At 40.6% G+C, this 25,421-nt stretch overlaps 1 protein-coding gene across 1 annotated transcript; it reads right to left on the reverse strand.

Annotated features, from left to right (window-relative positions):
• Positions 1-833: 833 nt before the first annotated feature.
• Positions 834-25,082, reverse strand: chl1a (cell adhesion molecule L1-like a). The gene is made up of 28 exons (XM_027017901.2): positions 24,995-25,082; positions 23,682-23,727; positions 22,172-22,334; positions 21,811-21,919; positions 21,363-21,553; positions 21,128-21,250; positions 20,423-20,593; positions 20,279-20,308; positions 20,014-20,116; positions 19,638-19,819; positions 19,288-19,422; positions 18,448-18,582; positions 17,597-17,708; positions 16,125-16,291; positions 15,869-16,034; positions 15,506-15,630; positions 15,113-15,214; positions 14,696-14,893; positions 14,017-14,087; positions 13,125-13,347; positions 12,256-12,371; positions 11,759-11,963; positions 11,440-11,562; positions 10,885-11,064; positions 7,578-7,709; positions 5,931-6,003; positions 4,192-4,353; positions 834-974 (listed from the first exon to the last, which is right to left on the reverse strand). Exons 3-28 carry the CDS (start codon positions 22,251-22,253, stop codon positions 884-886), a joined length of 3,507 nt encoding a protein of 1,168 aa, XP_026873702.2. The 5' UTR covers positions 22,254-22,334; positions 23,682-23,727; positions 24,995-25,082; the 3' UTR covers positions 834-883.
• Positions 25,083-25,421: the final 339 nt, after the last annotated feature.

Raw genomic sequence — 25,421 nt, forward strand, 5'->3', positions numbered from 1 at the left:
CACACGAGCACCAATCACAGTTCCAGTTCACAGTTCTGACTGGGTGTTAGTTGGGATGGTTACTTTGTATTTACAGTTTTCCAGAAAATAAAAAGTATATTTCAGCTTATATTAAAAAATACCCATTCATTTAAAACACACAGACACATTTATGTAAAACCATTCTTTATTAAGAACTTATTAACAGCCTCATTAAACCCTTGAAACATACTCTGTCAAACTGCAATAACTCCACTGTCAGGTAGGTCATGGAAAATTTTCTGTATTATAGATAAGCAAGAGCTGCGTTTGTGGTCACTGAACTCCAGGTCATTGCGCTTTAACTCTGGGTCACCTGGCAAAGAATTCCCAGATGCACTCTTACATGTGTTGTTTTTTTAAGGCTAAAAATATTTCCCTAACCACGAGTCAAGGAGAATGTAAACACTGAATCACCTCAGCTATGTTTAATAATGTTCACTAAACATTAGTTTTGTAAAAATTAGATGTTAATATTGCAATTTCTCCTGTGTGATGGCAATGTGTTAAGTATGCCTGTATGTAACACTTATTAATCTTCATAACTGATAGACAAATATTTACCAAACAATCTATTTTCCATGACATTGTCTCACATAGACTATGTTTCTTATCATACTGACTCAACGTGCTATTTGTCTCTAACATGCCAGAGTTTTATCTAGGTCAGCCCACTGCTTCCCAATAACAAGGCTGACAGGAAGTCTTCAGCAAGTCTTACTTGCACTGTAGTAGCCTTTGCAATGGACTAAATATGATGCAAAAGTAAGGCAGGGCCCACTTAAGCTTACTTAATCAGTAAGTCATCCTTGCGGTCTTTGACATCCCTCCAGCTGGGCAGGGCTTTTGCTATCCCCTGGCGTATTCAAGAGCAAGCCGGACAGTCACCGCTGATGAAGACGAAGCCATGGGGTGTACGGCTCTGCATAATGTGGGCTGGTTGATTTATCACACCACTGTCCCCATGGGAAAAAAAAAAAAAAAGTTTAAAAAGAAAAAAGAAACATGTCCTCAGCGCTTGCGACAATCTGAGCCCAGAAGAAAATAACTGGGGTCGCTTAATTATAGGATAATATGAATTTCTTAGAAAGGATCCACAAAAGACTAGATAGGCAGTATTAAGTTGGGAATATTCATAACTCTCTGTATAAGGTCGAGTGCTGCACTGACAGGATGGAGTCAACTACTCGGCTTCAGACTGAGCTAGAGCGCCTCAGAGGCTTGTATGACATCCAGAGCAGTTAGCAAGGCCAAGACCTGCTGTTGAGTGAGTGCAGAGGGGTAATCGTTTGTTGTTGTTTAGTGGGGTTTTACCGCTACGCAGAGAAAGCAATTTTAGAATGGATAAAGGAATAATCTGCTCCAATTCAGGGATTATTGCAGGAATGACCTTCATTTCAGAAGAAGACATGGAGTGGGTTCAAGCGCTTTGCACACGGAAGCATCGGCTTTTAGCTGGATGCCTATTTAATCTTGAGGAGCTTTGGATAAATAATGAAAATATACCCAAAAATACTATGATAAAAAAATGCATGAACTCCAGTCAAATTCAGAACAAAAGGGATCTCCGTGGTTGGCTTACACCTGTCAGTTTGGCAGCAACATCTAAAATGTAATCAGTAATATCGGTTATTATAAGTTTTGTTAATTGCTACACTGTCCAGTGATACAATATATATCTGGCAGGTATTGGTACCTTGCTTCATTTTTGGAGTCACTTACACCACGTAACACCTGGAGATTACAGTTACTTCTTGAGTGAAAAATTACCTGTCTCAAATTGATCAGAAGGAATTGGATAAAAAAGTGTTGTCAAATATCACTTTTAACATTTCAAAACATTTTAGTAATAAATAATGCAAAATAGTGTAATTAAACATTGCCGTAATTCACAATAACAAAACACTGATTTGGGTTCATTCGAAACATACACTCGCCAGTCACTTTATTTGAAACACCTACCTTGTGGAAACAATTACTAGTCACTTTATTACATACGTGTCTTGAATGTGCATATGTGTCCCAGTACAGACTGTAAACCGTCTGGTGGCCACCTTCGACCCTATTCATCACAGCCCGCTGCCCACTGCATATTATTATGGCAGACCCTTTTCAACACAGCGTTACCAATAACATTGCAGTGGCATGATTATAGGTGTTAAACTGGTACAAACTGGTATCAAATACAGCTGGTTTTGCTGGGAGTTTGACAACTGATTACCACTGTTAAGTCGAGAATGGTCTGCCATCCAAAATATCCAGCCAATAGTGGACCTGTGATTAAACACTGAACACCAATGAGGGGTTAGTGAATGGCTTAGCATTGATGCGGGGTTAGTGAATGGCTTAGCACTGCTGAGGGGTTAGTAGCTGGCTCACACAAACTGCATGGCAATTTATGGGCTATGTGGTGCATCTGCAAAGTGTTTCTCTTAAAGTGGTGTACGTTTCAAACTATGTGGGTGCTGTGTGTACCTGTCTGCTTTTTGTTCTAGGCAATATTAGTTTTGTGCATGATGGAGAGAGAACTACTACAATCCTATTATTAGAAATTTGGGACTTGTGACTGTTTGAACTGGTGATAAATGACGATAACTGATGATAAATGATCATTCTGTAATGACTCAGCAAAAAAATATGTAAATTCATGACGGTTGACCCAGTACCTCATGCACAAGAGAACTCTCTAAACTAAAAATGGGATATCTTCAAAAATTACAGGTTTGAGGTAAGAGACATACATGGCACATGATTTGAAATTTTGCAGTTATTAGTCTTAACTCATAGTCAAATACAGGTTAATGAAATTCTTACATTCTTAGTATACTTTCTTAATGTTTACGTCCAGGTATGCAGCTACAATCACTTGCCATTGTTTAGTTTACTTTTTGTAATCTGACTCCTTTTCTAAAGTAAATGAAAAGTTATGTAAAGTATGAAATATTTTAGTCGAGTTACATAATAGTGGAAAATACATTAAGAATCATCATATAAAAAATCACCTTTGTAGTATTTTGTGATGAAGGCCCGTGTCAGTTTATAGCCGATTGTACTTGTAATCATACAAATTATACAATACATCTTATTGAATATTCTTTATAAAACCCTGCAAGCGATCCTTGTAATAAAAAAACCTGAGGCTTTCCTATGGACAATAATATTTACAATTTTAAAGGAATATACAAAACACAGATGTCCACAAAATAGACTATTTACAGTGCAATCAAAAAGGTCATCTTGAAATATATTCAAAATAAGATACTGAAGTGAAGCACAAAATGCAACAATTGGTAAGTGGCAAGTAAATTTCAGATTTCTGGGTCTTTTAGCAAAAATCTTTCTTTAACCAATGCCACAGACATAGCCTGCAGTGTCCTGCTCCACAGGTACATCTCTGACCTGACCTGAGACATGACTGAACCTTTAATGCAATCAAAACCACTCACAAATAATTAGTCAAAACCCATCAAAACCATAATTAGTCCGCTAGGATAAAAGAAATATATGTACGTGTGTGTGTGTGTGTGTGTGTGTGTGTGTGTGTGTGTGTGTGTGTGTGTGTGTGTGTGTGTGTGTGTGTAGGTTTTTGAATGGGTAGACTGTGTAAGAAGAAACTCTTTCCTCTGGTTAGACTACAGTGAAGACTAGTAAGTAAAATGTACAAAAATCCTTTTTCAAGGACGAAAGGATGAAGCGCTACTGTTCCACTTTGACCTTTTCAATTGGATTCCCCTTTTTTCACTGGCTGTGTCAAGGCCAGCTTTAATCGGGGGAATAACTGTTTTGTTCCATTGTGTCAACATCAAAGGAAACATACTGGCTCCTCTGAGCCGCGCCTCATTATTACTTACAGAGGGGACATGTGCTTTCCCACGCAAACCAGCATGTAACTCAAAACTGCTCTGTCATGACATCAACTCTGTGACTACCCACGGCAACAGCAAAACTCACTTCTGAAAGTAGGTAAACACTAGAACCATTTTTCAAAGGTTAAATTAAGGAATCTGTATAGTGCACCCTAGTTTGTCAGACCATGGGAATTTAGTGCCTTGTCAAAAATGAGAAGTGCCCATTTACATATAAACAGAACTCTTAATACAGAGCCGCATTGACTTGAAATAGTCCAGAAGTCCAAAAGAGGGAAGAGCATCTCAGGTTGTTGTGTTCACCTACATGGATGCCCTTTGCTTGTGGCTGGTGTATTCACCAATAAATGACCCATCCTCGTTGAATCTGCAGCCCTCCTCAACTGAGCTGTCCAGGCTGCTGCTGTCTCCTTTGACGTATCTCTCTAATGAGTACAGGCTGCTCCGAAGGGGCTTCTCATCATTGTCGCTGTTGAAAACAAAGCAAAACGACTTCATCTCTCCCTAAAACAGTTAGGGGGATGACTTATGACGAGCAGAGGTCTCCATACCACGCCAGTATGGAGGAAGTGGAGGAGGAAGGACTGGGTGGAATCACTGCTTTTCACTAACTGCTAATTGCGAATTGCAAAAGCTTCAAGAGGTGATGGCAATTTAAAGCACGCTCAGAGACAGAGTGGGGGAAATTGCAGAGTGCTGCAGTAATGCTAGCCAATGAGAAGGCTGAAAGGCTGATGGGAGACTGCGCCGTGTGCCTGTAGACAAACAACCTGCCTTTAGTCCCTGAGGAGTGCACAGGAACAAACCAAAATTAGATGTCAATTTGTGAACAGGCACACTGACAGCTAGCAGGTGGTTCTTGGAAGACACTGGGTCACCTTGAAACCCCATGATTTCAATGAAACACCATTGAGTGCTGGACACAAATGAATCCAACTCAAAAGGTAACTCTAAGGCTGCCTTCTTTTAATTAGAGAAATGCTGCATCTCTGAAACAGTAGGTAACAGAGCATGTTGCATGTTTTTACTCTAGTACCTGACGCTACACCCCCAGTCAATTTGTTGCTGAATTCAAATTGCTGCTGATATGTATTCATAATTATTCCAAATTGATTTATATCATGTATTAAATAACTCAAATGGGCTACCTAGATATGCTTCTGCACTTCAACGGCACGGCAATTGAGAAAACAAACTCTCAAATCTCTTCTCCTCTCTCAAAAGCGCTGAATAAGAAGTACCATTGTGTGAGCTGGAGCAATGCACTGTGGGAAGCTGCAGAGACTAATGCTATAAACCACATCTGTCGCTGAAGACAATTTTGCCCCTATCAAGTGTCTCCTGCTAGCAGATGTTCAAACAAGCTAGTGCATAGTAGTCCCTAAAGTAGGAGGAGTGTGCTCAGCAGACTCTGAGCACTCGGGCCACAGTGTTTTCCCAAGGGAAGAACAATGCAGGGAACTCTTGTGTCTAAATGTAATGAGATGGAAACACTGATTTAAGCTGTGCTGTGGGCAATTATTGGAGCTAACTGTGTTTGTGTGCCCCGTGTTCTCAAAGGCTTTGGCAGCTGTCTTCTAACCCACTTTTAAAGGAAAATAATGCAAAATGATCTAGACATGTCTCAAGACACTACACTTTGGTTCAAGTCTATGAATGCGATGTTTACTATTAAGTTGTCATAATAGCTTTGTAGCTTGTTCTAACTGGGTGTAAACTCACCATGATTGGATTAGCATGGCAGGTGGGTAATCATCCAGGTTGTGTATATACTTATTTAGATACCAAAAGTCATAATGAATTATAAGTGTTGTTTTTTGTTCTAACTAGTTGTACAGAACTAGGCCCGGTCTCTCATCACACACAGCACCAGGCTGGACAACCTAGAAAGGGCAATTTGATGTGCAATTTCTGTGTTGATCCGAATAAGTGTCATGCATGTAAGGTTCACGTGCAGGGGATACAGCCATAGTTTAAGGAACGTGTGTGTTGGGAATTACGAAAACCTCGTGACAGCATCTGTTAGCAGTAGTGAGGATTACTCACCTATATTCACAGGAACTCTCTTCATTCACGCTGTGAGATTCCAGATCTATCCGAACTTCCTCCTTTTCTTTCACTGGCAGGTAAAAAAAAAAAAAGAAAAATGAAAGGAACCAATGAAGCCTGCCTTTATTTCACAAAGTATAGTGGTGTTATTCTTTTAACTGTATGCAAGTAGTTGCGATGGAAATGGAGAAAATAAGCAAAAAGTGTGTTTAAAAAGACCCAGAGGTAATCTGGAATGGTCCTTCTTGCTGGCTTTTGTGGGAGTGTTTTCAAGGACACAGAATGCCTTAAAGATTGGCTGTGTTTTGTGTCCAAATTTTGGGGTAAGAAAGAAAACGGGTACTTCTTTCAGCTCAGTATGTGTTGAGGGCTGCACTACTGACAGCTAAGCAGCATAACAGAAACTTTAAAACTTTTAAAAATTCCCAAAAGTTTAGTTTGTGTTTGACCTTTGTGTAGCATGCTATGACGAACCACTGTGCAAGTCTGCATAAAACTTTTTAAAGTCTTTTTTGTAACTGATTATATTTACAAACTGAAGTATGATTCTTTGTAATACATTTTTTAAATAATATTTGACCATTTAACATGTATAATGTATATACTTTAAAGATAAACTGAAAAGGGAGCTTGAATGTCCTTTTAAATATTACAGAAATAACTTTCTGGAAAAAAAAGATTAGCAGGAGCCTAGTGATTTAAACAGGTGACACCAAAACCTTCTACATACAAATCCATTTTTACATGTTTAAAAATTGTTTAAATAATACTTAGCAAGAAACATTTTCTTTAGTTTTATTTTATAACAAGAATAATATTTTAGATACTTATTGCCTTACTTGGAAACAATATCACAAATAATATTATTATGACAAAATACAAATACACCATACTTCAAACATTTGAATTATATCCCTGTCCATAGTTGCTATTTTAATAACTCAAATATGATAAAAGACTAAAGTAAAGCAGTCCAAATGAGACTGTTACATTAAGAAGTTTCAATAAAACTCACAGATGGGTAGGAGAGAGAGAGAGATCCAGAGGTGATGAAATATTCAGCATTTTGTATCAACAGCTCCTGCCGGCGGTCAGGCGACTGGGCTGTGTGCATGTTGTGTGAGCATGTGTTTGTTTGTATGTGTGTGTGTGTGTGTGTGTGTGTGTGTGTGTGCGTGTGTGAGCGTGTGTGTGTGTGTGTGTGTGTGTGTGTGAGCGTGTGTGTGTGTGTGTGTGTGTGTGTGTGTGTGTGAGCGTGTGTGTGTGTGTGTGTGTGTGTGCGTGCGTGCGTGCGTGTGTGTGTGTGTGGGTGCATGCACGCGTGTGCATACGCGTGTGCGTGCATGTAGTGCAGTGTGTAGTTACATCTGCACATCAGACACAGAACACGGAAGAACCTAAAGAGCCTTAAGTATGTGCAGCCTGTGCAGCAGAGAACAAAGAGGACTGATCTCGTTGTGACTGTTTGACAACTCTTGAAAGCGAGCGCGGCAGGTGGAGCTTCGGCTGAACAAAACTGGCACTGTGCGCTCGACACCTCGGCACCGAGAGTCGGCCGCCAGTCACTTACCTCACCTATGAAGGGCACTGTGATTTGGACCCCCTGTGCGCCCAGAATAACCTCCACAATCAGCTGTACTGTACCTGCATACTTTCCAGCATGGTTCCTAGTCACAAAGCAGGCAATCAGAACCGCCAGAGTGAGCAGGGCCAAGGCACACATTATTCCCACAATCCAGCTTCTGGATGACATGCTCCCATACACAGCTTTCATGTCTGCAAGAACACAAAGCAGTCATCACTCATCTCTGGACGTACGATACTCTTTGAGTGTGTTCTTCAAACCGTTGGGATGCTCTGTCAGGCTAATGGGTATTTTCCCTTGTGTTTAACGTTCATGCAGACAAACTTAACAATGGAAGCTAATTAGCAGTTTTGGCTAAAGTGTCTAGCTCTACCTTTCTTGTCACTCCGTCAGGCAGATTCTCTGCCCTCTCATCTTCCCCCTTTGTCTGGAAAACCTCCTCAAAAAGACTAGAGTTATCAACCTGGGTGGTTGTCAGCAGTCGAACTGCATACACAAACTGCATACGCAGGCTTTAGTCCTTCGATGATATGGAAAATTCTAGATGTATTTATATCTTCGGAAATCTTCCTGATACCATCACATACAGAAAAAAGTGTCTTTAACCCAGATGAACCGTGACATACAAAGCATGTGACCATACACTGATGAAGAGCCAAAAGACATGATCTTATTTGTCAGCTGTTACTAGGTTTGGGATAATATTCAGTAATATCAAACACATACTGAATTTGCCACAATGTCACAAGTATATTTACATTTTACATTTCTGGCATTTAGCAGACTGTGTACTGTGATAGTATGGCAAGTTAAAAGTCAGGTTGTTGACAAGTGTCCTGTCATAGTGAAAATCACATCACTGTTCATATCAAATAATGCTCACAGGTTCTAAAATACAGTTTACATCATTATATTTCTAGTACATCAGTGCTTTGAATATAAAGTGAGTCCGTTATCATATTGGTTTCACTTATTGCTAAATTGGAGTGGGATGTGTTATAAAGTTTACAAACCCCAATATTATAATATTATTGCAACTGGTAATATTTAGGGGAGAAATAAGGTAGAATTAAAAATATAGACATATGTGCTGTCCAAACCAAGGTCCTACTATTTGGTTTATTACCACTATTCCTATTCTGATCTGGTATTAGTTGAGCAGAGGAGGGGTTCCTTACAGTGATCCATAACTACAACACGGATTTCTGAAAAAGATTGTTTTCCTCTTGCTGTCTAGCTGATTTCTGCAAGACTGACACTAGCAGGGGTGGTTGTGATGAACAAAGCTGAGAGTGAGAGAGACCAACCGGAACACAGACAGCGAGACTGGCAAGCAGCACGACAGATTAATGAGAGCAAGATAAATAGCCAGAAACCGACGGAGCTAGGCTGAGAAGGGCTGCAGAGAAGACCAAACTGGAATCACAGTCATTTAACAAAAGCCAAAGAAGAAAATAAAAGAGCTGCAAATATTTGTCCGAAGCTTTGTTCTGCACAAGGACTGCCATGATAGCTGAAGGAGGAAAACACAAAAACGTTCCAAGCAAACCCTCTGAAAATGGCTGCACACCTTTAGGTGTTTGCATGAGATGGATACCTATGGTGCAAATGGTTAGATTCATTAGGAATTATAGTATTGGATGAAGTGAAGTCTGAGAGGAAGGATTTCAACACAAGCCCATCGCAGCAGGACAGTTGACAGCAGAAGAGGATCTGTCAGTCCTAAAAACACTGCCCTGCAATCCTGACATCTTGTTGTGAGCATCCTGGCGCACTATCCATGGGCGTCGTACGCATAAGCAAAGAGGAGCCGTCAATCCTAAATCACCAGCGGTGCTTTTTTTTTGCAACTGATCACCTTCTGCTCCCACTGCTGTTCAATAAGGGCACATCATAAATTATGTCACTGCCAGCCGTCGACAGTATTGGTGGGTGTTTTAATGGGTGTGCTCTTGTTACCTGGAAACTAACCAAGAAAACTGTTGCAGTGCCAAAAACTGGCATGCTGGTTCTTGATTGTGGCTCTAGACATACTGACATTTTTGAGAACTTTCTCAAAGGAGGTCAGGGAAGCTCTGAAAGTGGTGCTAGCAAACAGAATATCCGTAACAATGAACTTAGTTCAAGCCTTCTGTGTTTGTGACTGCCTTTGTCATTACGTTACATTACTACACCTTACTAATGCTAACATGATTACCACTCCCCTATTACATTGTTATGACAACCTCTACTGCTGTAAACAGGTTTTGGTGGTACTGATTGTCTGTTAAGCACTATCAATACCACTGCTGTTGTCATGATTAATGTTGGCCTCTTCTACATATAAATATGGTTCTGACTTTATCACATGTTTCAAGCCCCAATAAGGAATTGCTGAATCATTGCCATTGTATGTATTCATTGTACAATTCAGTGGCTTTAAAAGCCTTTTAGCACTATTGTTTAAAAGCCTCTTTTTCTGTGGTATAATATATCCCCTCAGTGTACATTCCTGACTGAGGCTTAAGAAAAAGGTATAAGCCCTAGTCTGATGCTCATAAATACTCATCCCAGGGGAGGATATGAGCAGTATGGGAGAAATAGCCCCTTGGAAAAAAGTACTACATGGATACGGAAAATTAAGGAAGACTTGATAGTCCTGAAGATCACATAGTCCTTCTAACACCTTACTGAAGAAATCCACTTTTTTACATAAAAAATATGATTTAAAAAAAACTGCTAACCCTTTATGGCAGAGATTTCACTTGCTGTAATTCATTATACTATAACAGGGATTGTTTAAAATAATATAAATTGATAATGAAATACTATAATATTAGAAATAACTGAGGAGCATATTTGAAAGATTCTGTTATAAGAAATGGCTAGTTTCTACTCAACTAGAATATTGAATAATAAATATTGACTCATAAGATACATAATGATTTCTCTCAATATGACAAATGACTCTTCATGAAACTCCAAAACATACTCTAATAGGTTAATCTAAAGGCCATTTGCTGATCAACTTCTACGCACTACAAAACTAAAAATAGCTACGTCCTACTCCAAGCGACACATACTGGTCTGTGTCCATGTGATCGCTGACGATGTTGTTTCTTCAAGAAACAACGCTTCAAGAAAAAAAACACAAAAACAACAGCGTGATACTGTGTCAGCAGGCTGACCTACAGATCAGAGTTCGCTGGACGTATGAGTACACACATGACAGAAAAGTAAAGTTCTGTAGGTATTAAAACAATACCAGTATCACACAGCAATGAGCTGGGAAGTGACACCTTTGTGGGTGTGTGCGATATGTTGCAGTGCTAAGTCAGGCGATTCTGATCCTATATCGGGACCGTCACAATGTGGGGGACAACTCACGTGATACAAGTGCTGTGCCTCCATCTTCGCTGACTGCTGGTCCACACCCAGCCAGAGTGCATGCACTCAGGGAGAACTTGTATTGGCTGTCTTTGGTCAGGTCATGCAGAACCCACTGCGTCGTGTCTGGGCCATCGATGTTTACCGTGTATAGTCCATCCACGTTCATTGTATTGTTGACTGCGGTTGAGACACAGGACGGCAGTTTTTGTTTTGCATTAGGTATATGCTACCATTTTTATTTAAACAAAATGCAGTTCATAATTCAAACGGGGCCTGTTTACATCCAGGCTGGGTTCCAGTGATTTATAGGCTTCTGTTACCGTGAGAGGTGACCAAGTGATTTTTGACAGTTTAATATTTAAATAGGACTATCTTTGTGAAATCAGAGGTTATTTGTTCTGCATGGGCTTTTTAGCAGCAGTAGCCAAGAACGGCAAGGCTTGACAGCCAGGCATTAGCACTATCTATTATCCCCCGCCTGCACAATGAACTGACATGTAGCAAAAGCCAAAGTGCTTGATGTGACGGAAATGAGCTACCGCGTTCACGTACTTATCTGGTAGTGCAGCCTGTAGCCTGTGAGGATGCCGTTAGCCTCCAGCGGTGGAGCCCACACCAGGGTGATAGAGTCACCCTGAGGGTTTGTGGCTCTCAGTATAGGAGGTTTCCCGGGGACTGCAGGTAATTAACTCACAATTGATCCCAGTCACAAGCTCAGTAATCTTCTGACTACCATGACAAATTCATGATTACAACCCAGCCTACAACTCATTGCACTCTCCTTTTGCTGCCAGTATCAGAGCACTCAAAAGAGAACACAACATTTCAATAAAACCTAGCACGTCGTTTTGCATGGAACGGAATCGCTTGCCTCCCTGGGGCGTTCTGAAGGTCAGAGGTCTGCTACTGGGGCCACTGCCTCTCCCATTGAAGACGCTGACGGTGAGGCGATATTCGGTGAAGGGCTTCAGTTCAGGCACCACGGCGAGACTCCGGTTCCCTGACAGAGTGAGAAGCTTCTTCTCAGCGGGGACTTCCTTAGAGGTTAACAGGCTCAGTGTTCTCCACCAGTGCACCTGGAAGTGAGAGACAGAGCAACACATAAAGGGAAGAGGAAAGAAGGCGAAAGGGAAGATGGGAGCATGAAAAGCCCAATAAGGAGAGAAGGGAGAGAGAAGTAGACAAAGAAAGGGAGAGAGAAGTGGAAAGAGACAGTAGAAGGGGAGACAGGCCATTAATAGCAGTAAACTGCTTGGTCAAAGCTAAATGACTCTCCCCTCCTGACCCAGCTAAAAGACTGCAGGGCTATGACCCAGACAGCACCAAGTGGTAGGAAAGAGGCAGGAGACCCATGGGTCAGACACTCACACTGTAGCCGCCAAGACGGCCCCTCAGCCGGGATGGAGGGACAGGGGACCAGCTGACCCTGACCGCCGTGGAGTTCAGTATATCCGCGGACACATGCTCGGGAGCCAACAAAGGCACTGCAGAGGACAGCACATGAGAGGCTGGCCTAAACATTCGGAACAAATGCTGGGTGGAGAACATCCAGACACTCACACCAGCATACACTACAGGAACACACACATGTGCATCCACTGAAGGAACTACCGTGGAAGACATGGGTCAGAGTTGAACACGCTTGAGCTATTTATGAGACACAAGCATTTATAGGAGCATGTAAACAGTCAAAGGGAAGAGGAAGGTTGGTAATAAAAAAAGTGTATTTATTCAGCAGTAATGACCATATGTCAAAAAACTAATCTACATATAGCCTGCCGGGCAGAGGTGGTGAACATTCTAGAATCGCTGTTGGTTTTTCATCACCACAAAACCTACTAGAGGAATAAATATATCCCAACCAGTTGCATTATCTTTAAGACAACAGACAGACCATAGTGGAAAATTACCTCTAAAAAACATCACCAATCATGAGGTAATGTATCATTTTAGATGAAGGCAACTTTAAACCATAAGTGGTATTCCTTTATGGATTAACACAACAGTGGCTCTTCTTACAACTGTTCATACATTTTTGCCAAAAGGTCTGTACCCGCTGCCATAGCTCCTACTACAGTCTGAATGAACAGTTTGAATTGTTCTCCCCTACAGAACAAAGAGAGGCACAGAAAGAAAAAGAGGAGAAACGGCTTGAGGCTCCGTCCTCCACAGAACAATTACGGCAGGTGAAAAAGTTACAACTAGGGTCAGTGTTGGGCGTGACGTGTTCTACTCACAGTCTTCTCCAGAATATCCAATCAACACTCTGGGTTCAGGTGCCCAGCCATGTTGGTTGCGGGCCTGGATTTTGACTTCATAAGGAACGAACGTCGGGGTGTCCTTCACAACAAAGGAGTGTCTCTTCATTATCTGCTCGCTCCAGCTTTGCTCAACGCCCAGCTGTCTGTAGCTCAGCTGGTATTCTAGGCCAGGCCCGTTGTGTTCTATGGGCATCAAAGGCTAAGGCACAGACAAAGTGAAAAGGGTGGATTTTAGGTGCACCCACATGTCATAGACGCAAATTGGGATACATTTTGCAGGGAAGTTACAACCTTTTTAAGGTAGGACAGAGTTGGTGGCCATAACTTATCAGCAGATTCATTTATTTTCATTCTTAAACAGTACTGCTGTGTTCTGAGATCAGGTTGCGACAACATAACTGATGGTGTTCAGGATTCGTTTTTAAAAGATGTTGTCACCGACCTGATACCATCTGGAACTGGAGCTGATTGAGAAGTCAGAAAATATCATGAACCCAGAAACTTGAGTTCCCCTCGTGCTCTTCACTTGTGCATTTAGTCTGTGTGTTAGCTGCTTAGATCATGAAATGTTTGGTAAGTCTGTCTTTCATATATTAATGAATAGGTTTGCTATTTTTCAACCCATAAATTTACAAAATTATTTACCCCAAGAGTGATAATCTGGCGGATATATTTAGTACTGAGAAAATTGCCACCTCTCTGCAGTTTCTAACCTGGCTTACAGACTGTCCAATTCAAAGATTTTTGTATATATGTTCACAATCTCCTTTTTCAAAAACAGGAAACTCAAAATTTTAATAATATAGGCTGAAAGTATAGATCTATACAAGTACTAACTACCCACTTCAAAACGGTAAAAACTTGTTACCTCCCAAGTGATGTCCATCTGATGAGGCAAATGACCCTTGATCTCTACATTCTCAGGATTTCTATCAGGTGCTGTATAAAGAGGAAGTATGAATTATTAACAATTGTCCAGTGTATCTCCAGTGTCCAGTCTGTCTGGAGTCAATGATTCAACAGGGACTCTGGTGATGCATATATACAGAGTTGCCTGCACTTTGCTTGCTCCCAGTGGTTTTTTCCTCCTACTTAGTGATGCACACTCATGAATACAGAATGGTGCTAGAATACTGTTTGCACCAGGTACAGGCCGTACACTGTAGGGCAGTCCTCTTGGGAGGCTGCTGGCATGCTGCTGAGCTATGGGTGAGCACAGCCAGACAGCTAGGCATGAGGTGTGGTGACATTTTGACCAAATCTAATAGCGTTTTCAGTATTATTGCTGTTTTGTTAAATATACTGAAAATGCTTAAACGTTCAGCACTATAGCAATATATATACTTTGCTTGCACAGTTGAAGGGCCTCTATCAGAAATATCCTGGTTCCCCAGAAGCCTTATGTACTTCACTGCAATTTTGACTACCTCTATTATGCATGCATACATATATACATACACACACACACACACACACACACACACACACACACACACACACACACACAAAACCATACCAAGAAGGAGAAATGAAAGTAGTCTTCCTACCAGCAGGGGGCGTTTTATATCGCTCGGAGGGTTTGCTGGGAGGGCCTGTGCCAATAGAGTTGACAGCAGTGATTCTGAATTGGTAGTCAATGTGTCCATATAGTGACAGAGGAGCTGAGTTCTGGTTGCCAGATACACGCAGTAACACCCTCCACGTACCTGGCTCCCAATGGCTCTCCTCATACTCAATGATGTACTCTGCATATGAATAGTAAATGCTGTAGTTATTCAGTATGTGGCAGACACACTGTATGGGCACTCCTATTAGAAGACAGTTAGCTATAGTCACATATAAGGCAGATCCAGGGGGGAACTAAAGCAGTGTGACATAGAGGAAGAACCATCATTACTAAGAGCCAGGAGGAAGAATATTTTGATAGAGTCGTGCTCTGTGTGAGATGTGAACCTGTGCATTACCTGTTATGGGACTGTTATGGTCTCTGGGGGACACCCACTGTAGCCTCACACTCCGATCTCTCTGATCTGATAATGTCAACTGTACTGAAGAATCAGGGACATCTACAGCAGATCAGAGACATCATATGTTTCCAATGTATACAGTATATTATACACACCCTTTACATTCACAGCTGATGAAGGACCTCTGCCTGGTGTACTTCACTGTAAATTTGATATCAGTTCCATCAATGTTAAAAGGACTGCCCATTTTAAGTTGAGATATTACTATTTGCTAATAACAGTACTGGGATTTCTAACTCTGGCCTGCAGTCTAGTTGATGCTGACTAACCTTACTATGTGTACAGTGCAAAAATGAATCATTTTAGAAAATAATTAGAGCATATTCCCACCAAGAACAGTTAAACGTGCAGATGCTGAATCTTGGTCCAGAGGTGTTTTAGCGATACATGTGTACAGCCCTTTATCACTGTGGCTTACATTGATGATCTGCAGTATTCCCTCATCATTGTAGTAGCTGCCAATAAAAAAAGCCAAAATATTACATGACAAAACTAAAGACACCAACTGTGTGTGTAAGTTCTGGTTGAACCCATGATGACATCACATTGTAACTGTAGTTTAAGAACATCCATTATTACCACTTCAGGACGAGGCAGCATTACCCCAGCCTTAAAAGTCCCAAATAACTTCACCTGATTTAAAATAACTATGGATAATATAGTTCTATTGTAGTCTACAGCTGTGCTACCTACCCTGAGTCATCAGTGTAGTTGAAGTAAATCTCTCTGCCATCCTTCTGCCAGAGAATTTCCAGCTCTCTGCTGAGCGACTGGTCATACTCTGCCTGGCAAACAAGCTCCGCTGTGGAGCCTCTTTTGATCTTTAGGTCCTGAGGAGGGGTCGTAATTCTTGTCGGATCTGCCGTAATGACCATAATGCACGTCTGAGTGAATTTAGGTGTTTCAGAAAAGGAGTAAACAACTTCAATGTTTAAAGAAAATCTCTAACCTTTTATATAAAGTTCCGCACTGATGGTGGAAGTACCCTCCGAGTTTGTAACAAAACACACGTATTTCCCAATGTCTTCCATCGCAGATGTGTGAATCTGTAGGGAGCCGTTCTGAGAGAAAGAGAACCTCTCTCCTTCCAAAAGGCCCTCTGGGTCTTCCTTTTTCCTACATGACAAACAGTGAGCTGTTCACTGTTTTCCTAAAACTGCAGCCCCAGGGAACAGCCTAGTTTCCAAGTTTGAGGTTACTTGAGTTTGAGGTGTGTATTGGTCAAGCCGATTTGAAAAATGCCACAGCAATTTGCCCTAAGGAACAAATCTACCCCTTGGCCGCTTTCTTTTAAATCCTGAGGATTACTACGAAAACTCCCCACAATTGCTGCCAGACAGGTGAACAATTCCATGAGCGCTGCACTTGTAGAAACATTTAGTGAAAAGAATCTCGCCAGCAGTGAGGAGCATGCAGACGCTACACAGCATAAGGAGAGTCATCACTTCATTTGATTAACAGAAGGCCAGATGGGGATAATGTGTGGGAAATCTACCTTGAAGTTAAGTGTTTTAATAATGGGTTTTATCATTTCATATTTACACGGCTGAAGGTCAATACAGTGCCAAACAAGGTTTTGACGGCAGAATATCAAAAATAATTTACTATAGTTTTGCTTTTTAAAAAATGACTATGGGGAATGGATAAATATAAAAATATAATGAGTATCTAATTAGCTTCTTTAATGTGGAAAATTCAGACTGAAATATATTCTATGAGGGGGCAGCATAATGTTATCAATATTCAGTGAAATTTTTGTTTATTACATTTTTCAGTGACATCTCAAAACTAAGTGAACCAAAGTAAAAGCTTCATTTCAAATCAAATCAAAGTAAAAACCTTATTTTTCCCCATGTATGTTCAAGTATTTATAGGCTACATTTAAGTCCCTTCAGTCTTTAGTTTACTATAGCTATTTTTTTACAATGATGTTTTCTGCTTCACATCAGTATCAGTTTAAAAATAGTCTGTAGACCTGAGTTAACATTCAGGTGAGAAAATTACTTAAGGTAAATAGAGAAGCTCATGAACGTAAAGTAAAGGAATCCTTAGAGACAGTAAGCACATTTTGGAGGTTTCAGGTGCTGTATTCCACGGCATGGGGAGGTTTATAAAGATGAAATATAGAGAGATATAGAGGATATCATTGCTTCAAATGTAAATAATGATCTGAAAGAACAGGATTTCAATATGAAGTTCAGAAAATTACAAATTCATCACAGTGTATCATTTCAGTTATGATTAGTCTTTTCAACATTCCAGTTGCAATTAGAATTAGGAGTTGAAAACCTAAACTAAATATATTTTGCATCTGATTAGTCACTTCAAATGAAATAGCCCATCAGTCCAGTAAAAATGAACAACTAGAACTAACAATAGGCATGAGAAGAAAACAGCATTCCAAAATAGCATGAAACTAACCAGTTAATATTTGCAGGTGGAGAGCTAAAGACTTGGCAGTCCATGGTGACACTCTTCCCACGGACGGTGGCATACTCCAGATAATCTTGTGTCAGAATCAAAGGAGGGTAATCTGGGATGAAACCAGGTCATTAGTAATTTACGCAAGTGTCTGAACATCAAACAGCAGAAGCAGTGAATGGGCTAGTTTCAGTGAAGGGTTTTCAAAGCAGGTGATTGAAGATGCAGTCAGTTCCACAATTAAAGGCTAAAAATTCCATTAACATAAAAAAGCATCAATATGCTGCCAGCAATGAAAAAGAAGCAACAAAACAGGCTTGAGCAAGGGCACTAATTGTCTCTCTCTCACACACACACACACACACACACACACACACACACACACACACACACACACACACACACACGCTCTCTCGCTACCCCACTACCCCTCACCCCCCAAAGGAAGTTACTGTACTTCTATGTCAGTTGCAAATGAACAGCTGCTCAGACCCTAAGGCAACCATATCAGCATAAATATCATATCATAATCAAAGCAGAGACTTGATGAAAATGTCTGCTATAACACTTCCAAAGCTCTCCAAACTCCCCTTATAATCCCAGGGACAACAAGAGCGAAAATTATACTCACTTGCATTCATATTAGCTGATATGTACCTTATATACACATTGCATATATATTTAATTCACCATGCAGTTTAGCCCCTATTGTATTGTCCACAGCTTTCCTTCAGTACCATTACATCTTTTTCAGTGTCTTAGGGGTGGTTAATAATAATGTGAAACTGATTAAGTGGACTATTTTAGGGGCTAATGACATGCTTCAACTATGGCTGTGTAGAGCTACTCACTCATGACCATGATGTTAGCAGTAGCCAAGAGGGACCCATGTCTGTTGGAGGCCTCACACTGGTATACTGCAGTGTCGTTCGGTTGGGCTCTGTGAAGGCTAATGGTGTTACCACTTCCTTGGGTTGAGGGTAAATCTTGAGGGGGAAAAAGGGTGATTCTGGTCAGGTTTGGATAAATTATGCTGTGGTTTACTAAAAGACTAGCATTTTAGAAGTTCTTTGCAAAGTAATTGTAATCTCATATATAAAAGGTTTTGCTTTATTATTGTTAAGTACTTGATGTAATAGTCCCAGACATATTTGCTGTTGATCAATATGACCACTGATACATTAATGATACATTATAACAATCCTCTGTAAAGAATGCAAAAATAATTATTGCAAAAGGATTTTGCAGTCATTTTTTCTACTGTGTTTGATTGCATCATCTCACACCAGTAATCACAACAATGCACAAGAACAAAGAAATAGTGGCCCCACACATCATCTTGAAAGAAAAAAAAAAGTTTGGTTCATGCTGTTTGCCTCAGGTTCAGAAGCCAAGCTCTAGACTAAACCAACCACAGATCAATGAGATGAAAACCTTATTTTAAAATGACTGAAGGTTTGTTTATATTGTGCTCTCTGAAAGCAGAGGAATCAAATTCCCATAACATTCCTGTTTGCCAAAGAAGGCGGGACGTCCCTCGTTACTCAATGGCATTACATTGAGGTACATGTACAACATTGCATGACAAACACACAATATTGTATCAGGGACTGTACCCTTCAAGATTTGGGTGGAAGGCTATTCTGCTCTAATATGGGCATAGTCAGGGGCTTCTGTTGACTTTAACTCACTATGGAAGGGTTGGCCGTTCTTCCTCCAGGTGAGTACGGGCTGTGGTCTCCCTCCAGCACGGCACTCGATGCGCACGTCTGATCCAATCGTGACTACCTGACTCCGCGTGGGCTCCTTCACCCAGTGTGGTGGCTCTGTGACACGGGAAGGATTTTACTACCCAGACTAGCGCAACACTGCCATCCTGTGTGTGTCGAAGGAATGTGTGCCTGTATTTAAGAAGAATGTCTGAGCCAAACTGCTCCATTTTAAGGTGAGAGACGGCCTTGTAATGCTGACAAAAGATGGCACCTAAGTGTGCAATTTAAAACCTAAGTTCTGTCCTTCAAAAGAAGGAATGACTGTAAACCTTCGACTGCCACGTGGAAGTGGTGGACAGCTTCCCCAAAAGAGTTCTTAGCCTTGCATGCGTATTTTCCACTGTCTTCCTCTTTGACCTTCGATATAGTCAACAGTTTTCCATAATTCTTAATGTTGGTGCGTTTCGGCAACTTCTCTCCCACCTTGGTCCACTCTATTGTTGGTGTAGGGCTAAAACAAAAATTAGAATGCAAAAACAGATTTGCATCACATAAATGATTTTCTCATTTGACAGTTGCCTGAATGATACCCAGATAAATGATCTTCTCACAGAAATCTAAAGGTTTAAGATGTTTAAGAGAATGATGCTGAATGATGAACTCTACTTCAGTATCTTACTTTCAGGTTAAACAGTGCACACTTACAGCCCCTCTGAGATACACTCCAGTTCAAGCTCCTCGTCTTTCACCAGGTATGTTTGGGAATGATCACCAGAGGGCACCAAAAAGTTGGGCTTCCTACCCAGACCTGAGTGTACAAACACAAGCGGTCAAAGATCATTCTGATGCGTATTCATTCGTATTCAAGCATGGTAATCTGATTCTTTTGGAACAACTAAATAAACTATATAAACTGTATAATAAGCAAAAAAACAAAAAAAACAAAGCCATTGAACTATATCTGTCTCACCTCTGTCATTTGCGTGACTGCTAGAGTTCACTGAAAGTACAGAAGGCATCACAGAAGGAAAGTTGTTGTTTTTTTCTTACAAAACCACACACCATAAATGCAGCAGTATTTATATGAGGGTGAGCAGTAGACATGAACACATACAGGGTATGACCACAACGGGAACGGCATTTTTCTGCACAATGGTACGAATTCTGGGGAAGGAAGCAAAGCAGCAGTAGTCTCTGCGACTGTCTTTCTGAACAGTGTTTGAGAAGTAGAGGTTTCCGTTCAGGCCCATGGACACCCTCTCATTCTGCTCAATGTGCTGAAGACCTGGGAACAGTGAAGAGGACACTTATCTTCACATGAGGAACCAGAGCCTTAAATGGATTGTCGTTCATGAAGGGCAGCAGCGTGTAATCAGAGCAAAGTCTTAAAATCCCCTACAGAGGTCCTGGTGCAATTTTTTAACCTTTACATAATGATGAAAAGACATATTTTCTTTGAAAAAACATGCAAGAAGTGTAATATGTTCTCTAAGATCAATTAAACCTCTTACTCCTTAAATGTTTTGTATCTCTGGGAAATACAATGTTATGGTACAATTTATTTTCAACTAATAAACTAACATCATCTGATAAACCTGATGATTATGCTTATTTCTGAAAACTGCTACGTAAAAATACTTCAGTTTCTCCTGTTGTGGAGAATATGGATCTCAAGTACAAAGCTCCAGTTCCTAGAGATACCCAGACTGGATCAGATTACTTAATCCAAAATATATCCTATTTAACTTAATTATGTCATGAACAGAGAAAAAATAATGTGTGAGTGCCCAGGTCTGGCGCGCAGCATCCTGGAACTTACCAATAGTCATCCAGTAGAGTTGAAACGGTGGGATGCCTTTGGGCGGGTTACACTCCAGAACCACTGAATCTCCCTCATTAACCACTATTGGCTCGATCTTTTCCTTTGGGAACTTTGGTGCAGCTTTGAAAGAAGTACAAATAACCCAAAAAGCAATGGTGATTACATCATTCTATCGACACCTACTAACTCAACATCGAAGTTGGAGAAAGGACCTTCGTGGGGAACAGCTTACAAGGCACAGTGAAATCGGCTTCCTCTGATATGGCAGTTCCCAGTTTGTTGGAGGCATAACATCTGTATCTGCCCTGATATTTTGCCAGGTCTTTGGTGTTTGGTATCACAAAACTCCCACTGTTGTTGTATTTTATGAGACTGGACTCCCTATATGGATTAAAGTCTTGTCCATCTTTAGTCCACCAGAACCTGTTCAATGAACAGCATTCAACATTATCCAGAATACATACTAGACTTCTTTCCGCTATGCTCATGTGTATGCAGTATACATTCTTTAAATGTACTGTATTCTTAAAGATAAGGTCTGCTGAATTTTTAGCTGGGAGGAGCATAAATTAATGTTATGTTAAAAATCCAGATGATTTATGAAAAGCACAAAAGGGGTTTTAGACCGCTTTAACTGGGTGTTACAACCATAACATGAGTCAGCGTAATGATGGTCTTACACTGGTATTGGGTTGCCTTTGGCTTCACACATCAAAGTGAAACTATCTTCAAATGGCAAGGCAACGAGAGAACGCGGAGGCTGGGCTATTATTGTTGGCAGCTGTTCCACTGGAGGGAAAAATACAGTTCAAATGAGGCACCTTATATGTACAAACTCCAATGACGCATTTCATAGGAGTGTTTTCAAGTTTACCATCTCTGCGCATAATGACAAAGCTTATGTAAACCGTTAACAAAAGGTTAAAAAATGTTAAAAGGGTAACAAGAGCTGTGGCAGACGATGTTGCAACAGAAACATGGCAGGGAGTTGTATGGCAGAGAACAGTAGCTTCCTGTGATTATAATTGTGAGATTACTTACCCTGAGGAGGAATATGCAGGCCACAGCCGACAGATAAGGCAGCCAAGAGGAGCTTGACACCAACTCCCCCGAGACACCTCATCTCAACAGCCTGATGAAACCCCCTTACTCCCACCAACTTCTCAGCTAATGCACTTAGCCACTTAGCTCTCAGCTACTGACTCTTAGAGGAAAAAAGAGATTCAACAGGAGAAATATGAGAGCAGACCAGAGCAGAGCAGAAAGCTCCCATGAAGCTCCAGACATTCAAGCATGATCTGCCTTCATTACAGTCTTATATACTTTTTGACATATGGACGTAGGGTAGGCTGGATAACTAGGCTGGTATAACTATTCTGATCCCTTTTCACCTCGGGTTATAGAAAAAACATATCAACACAGATTCTTCAGTGCTAGCACTACAACATTAGAGTAGTATTTCTATTACAAATGGGCATAATCAAAGAATATGTCCATAAAAAACTTTTTTTTCTGGCATTTTCTTCTGATTCCTATAAATTGAGTTAAAAACACTGGATCAACAGTGTTCTGCCAACACACCCTCAAAGAAAATGAGAACAGGTTTTATGTCAGTTGACTGACAAGTTATACTGAACATCGTCACATTCTTGTTTCCTTCTTACCTGTTTACAATAATAAGGGAAGACCTGCTGAAATTTCCATGGTTTCTGCTGAATGAAAATTTAGCCACGAGGTGCATGCTAAAAGCTAATTACATGTGTCAAAGGCTCACTGCACTTAGCCACTCATGAGTCAAGCAAGTTCAAAGCTAGGAAGAAAATGCCTCGCCTACATACCACCGCGAATGAACGAGGACTAACTGCTGCTGAACGTCTACCCAAGCAATAGCCCAGGGTAGTGGCTTATGGTCCTGACAGGTCCTCCTCTCGGCATTACATTCCTAAATGTTCAGTTGATGTGGTGAGTCAGTAAACCTCCTGATCACTGCTCGGGCTCGAGGGGAAGCACACTATCCACGAGGCATGAAAAAATACACTCTTAAATAAACAAAATAAGAAAAACAGGAAAACAGGCCGATTTCTAAGTGCTGTTGGTGGTCTGAGGGTCTGGATGCAAACTTTTATCTATAAAGGAGAAGAAATGGCCGAACGCAGGGTTCCGAATGGGGCTTTTGCGACCAGAAGCCATGGCCAGGCCAGGTTACAGTTTCAAATTTCTTTACGCTTCACTCAAGACATGATAAAATGTCAGAGGCCTGCAGGTGTTAATATCTGCTCAAATTTGCCATTGCATATTTCAATATGCAGCCAATTTGCGAAAAGGGGCATGAAAGGTCAGGCAGAACTATTTCAGCCCTCTTTCAGCAGGTTTTACTTAGCGACATAACGGCTCCCCCCTGCACGGGACAAGCATACGAACCTTGGAAAGGTTCAAGCCAGGACTTATGCAAGGTAGCACTGCTGCTAAATTCACTAGAAATAACCACAATTGGATCTGCTGACATGAAATATGGTTTCTCCACCAAAAATATTTCTGTGAACAGCCTTACCTGGCCAGTCTAAAGAGGCTATGCTGGAACATCAATAAGTAGGAATCTGAAAGTACATGTGAGGGTACATTTAGGAGAAAATGCAATTATGCAATTGCAATGCTTATACTTGGTTCATATTTTCAGCCATTAAAAACATAATTTTCCAGAAGTGGAACTCTGCACCTGGTTTTCATTTGCAGCAATCAATAAATAAGATATAATTTATTTTTCATTATTAGTATTTGCTAAAAATATTATGTACATGCTATGCTTTCTTCTCATCAAAACCCTAGCATTTGATGCTGCAAGCTGATTAACTGCAGGGGTGAGCTATTTTACCTGGTAGTCAGGTAGAGAGTACATCTTAAACTTCAGATGTGAAAAGATTCAGGTGAACTCAGGTTCATCCTTTAATATGACGACAACAAAGTATAGACTTCTGACCATATTGCAGTATTTACTATTACCGAGATTTCTTAAGGAATGAAGAGCACCTAAAAGCTGACCTTGGGTAAACCATGTTCAGTAAAGACAGTAGTAGTGATCACTACCAGGAGTCACTAAGGTCAAAACTAAATTGAAATATTCACTGGTAAAGTTAATATGTCAAGTAATGTTAATTTTAGGAGCTCTACATTGTGATTTAAAAATACGTTATTTGTAGTTTATAAAGTTGTTTACAAAGTTTATGTTTTATAAATAATAAAGTGCACTAATGACAATACAGTTTATCTAACATTTGGCAGTTAAACTTAAAAAAATAAATAAAAATTCTAAGAAAAAGATCCAAATTAACACCCTGTACCAGTAGGAGGCGCTGTGGTACCCCAGCAACTGTACGTCCCACAGCTATAGCAGGAAGAAGGAACCACTACTGTTGTTTTGCCCAATTTTAAACCACACTTTAAAGTTCCTGAAATATCTGTTTGATCATGCCATTGAAATAATATGCTGATTTCAATGCCAGTAGCTTTTCCATTTACTGCACCCTCTTCTATTTAATATTATGTTTAGTCCTTTTGCACTTGAGGGTGTCTTGTGAAAGTGATGCAAAAGTAATGCAAAAGGTAACAAATCCTTTGGCACAAAAAGTATTATGGTAACGTACATTTAAGAAAAGGTTAAATACATGTTACATTTTAAAAGTAACTTCCTAAGCCTGCACTGAGAAATGCTTTAAAAGGTCTGTTGTACCTGAAGTCAGAGAATATGATAACCCCATTCTGATATGCTTTGCTGACATTAGAAGAATAACATGTAACCATACACCTGCTGTTACACTCCTCATGAAAGAGCATGCTAAGTCAAACAGAAGGAGCTTCTGTGCTTACTTGTGCCAGTCCAGTAGATAGCATCCGCAAGACAGCAACACGATAATTCCGTTATAGCGAAACGCAGGAGAGGAGCAGCTACAATATCAAACACATTCAGACTGACTGTCTATGTGCTCCATGAAGTCACACATTCTTACACCCCCCCCCCCCCCCCCCCCCCCCCCCACACACACACACACCCCTCTAACATGCCCCAGCACTCCAGCAAAGCACGAAGGGACATTCACAGAGGAGATGCCTGTGAATGTGATGTTTCTAACTAGGCAAGAGCCACTATGCCTGCACAAAGACTTAACAAAAGTCTGATCCACACAGCTATTTGCAAACCCTTAAAGAAATTAACCCAAAAATTATAGAAATCCTCACTTTCCAGTGTAGAGTGCCTTTACTTAGCTATTATATTATTAATTTAATAACTGGACCA

Source organism: Electrophorus electricus, chromosome 24 (genome assembly GCF_013358815.1).
Source record: "Electrophorus electricus isolate fEleEle1 chromosome 24, fEleEle1.pri, whole genome shotgun sequence".
NCBI classification, from domain to species: domain Eukaryota; kingdom Metazoa; phylum Chordata; class Actinopteri; order Gymnotiformes; family Gymnotidae; genus Electrophorus; species Electrophorus electricus.

What these genes read in the sequence shown, in the direction of transcription:
- chl1a (XM_027017901.2), bottom strand. Translation starts at nt 22,253, where the DNA reads ATGAGGTGTCTCGGGGGAGTTGGTGTCAAGCTCCTCTTGGCTGCCTTA. An exon ending in CCTGCATATTCCTCCTCAGG is followed by an intron (nt 21,920 to 22,171) that starts GTAAGTAATCTC and finishes TTTTCCCTCCAG; the next exon opens with TGGAACAGCTGCCAACAATA. An exon ending in TGCACGTTTAACTGTTCTTG is followed by an intron (nt 15,215 to 15,505) that starts GTGGGAATATGC and finishes GATCTGCTGTAG; the next exon opens with ATGTCCCTGATTCTTCAGTA.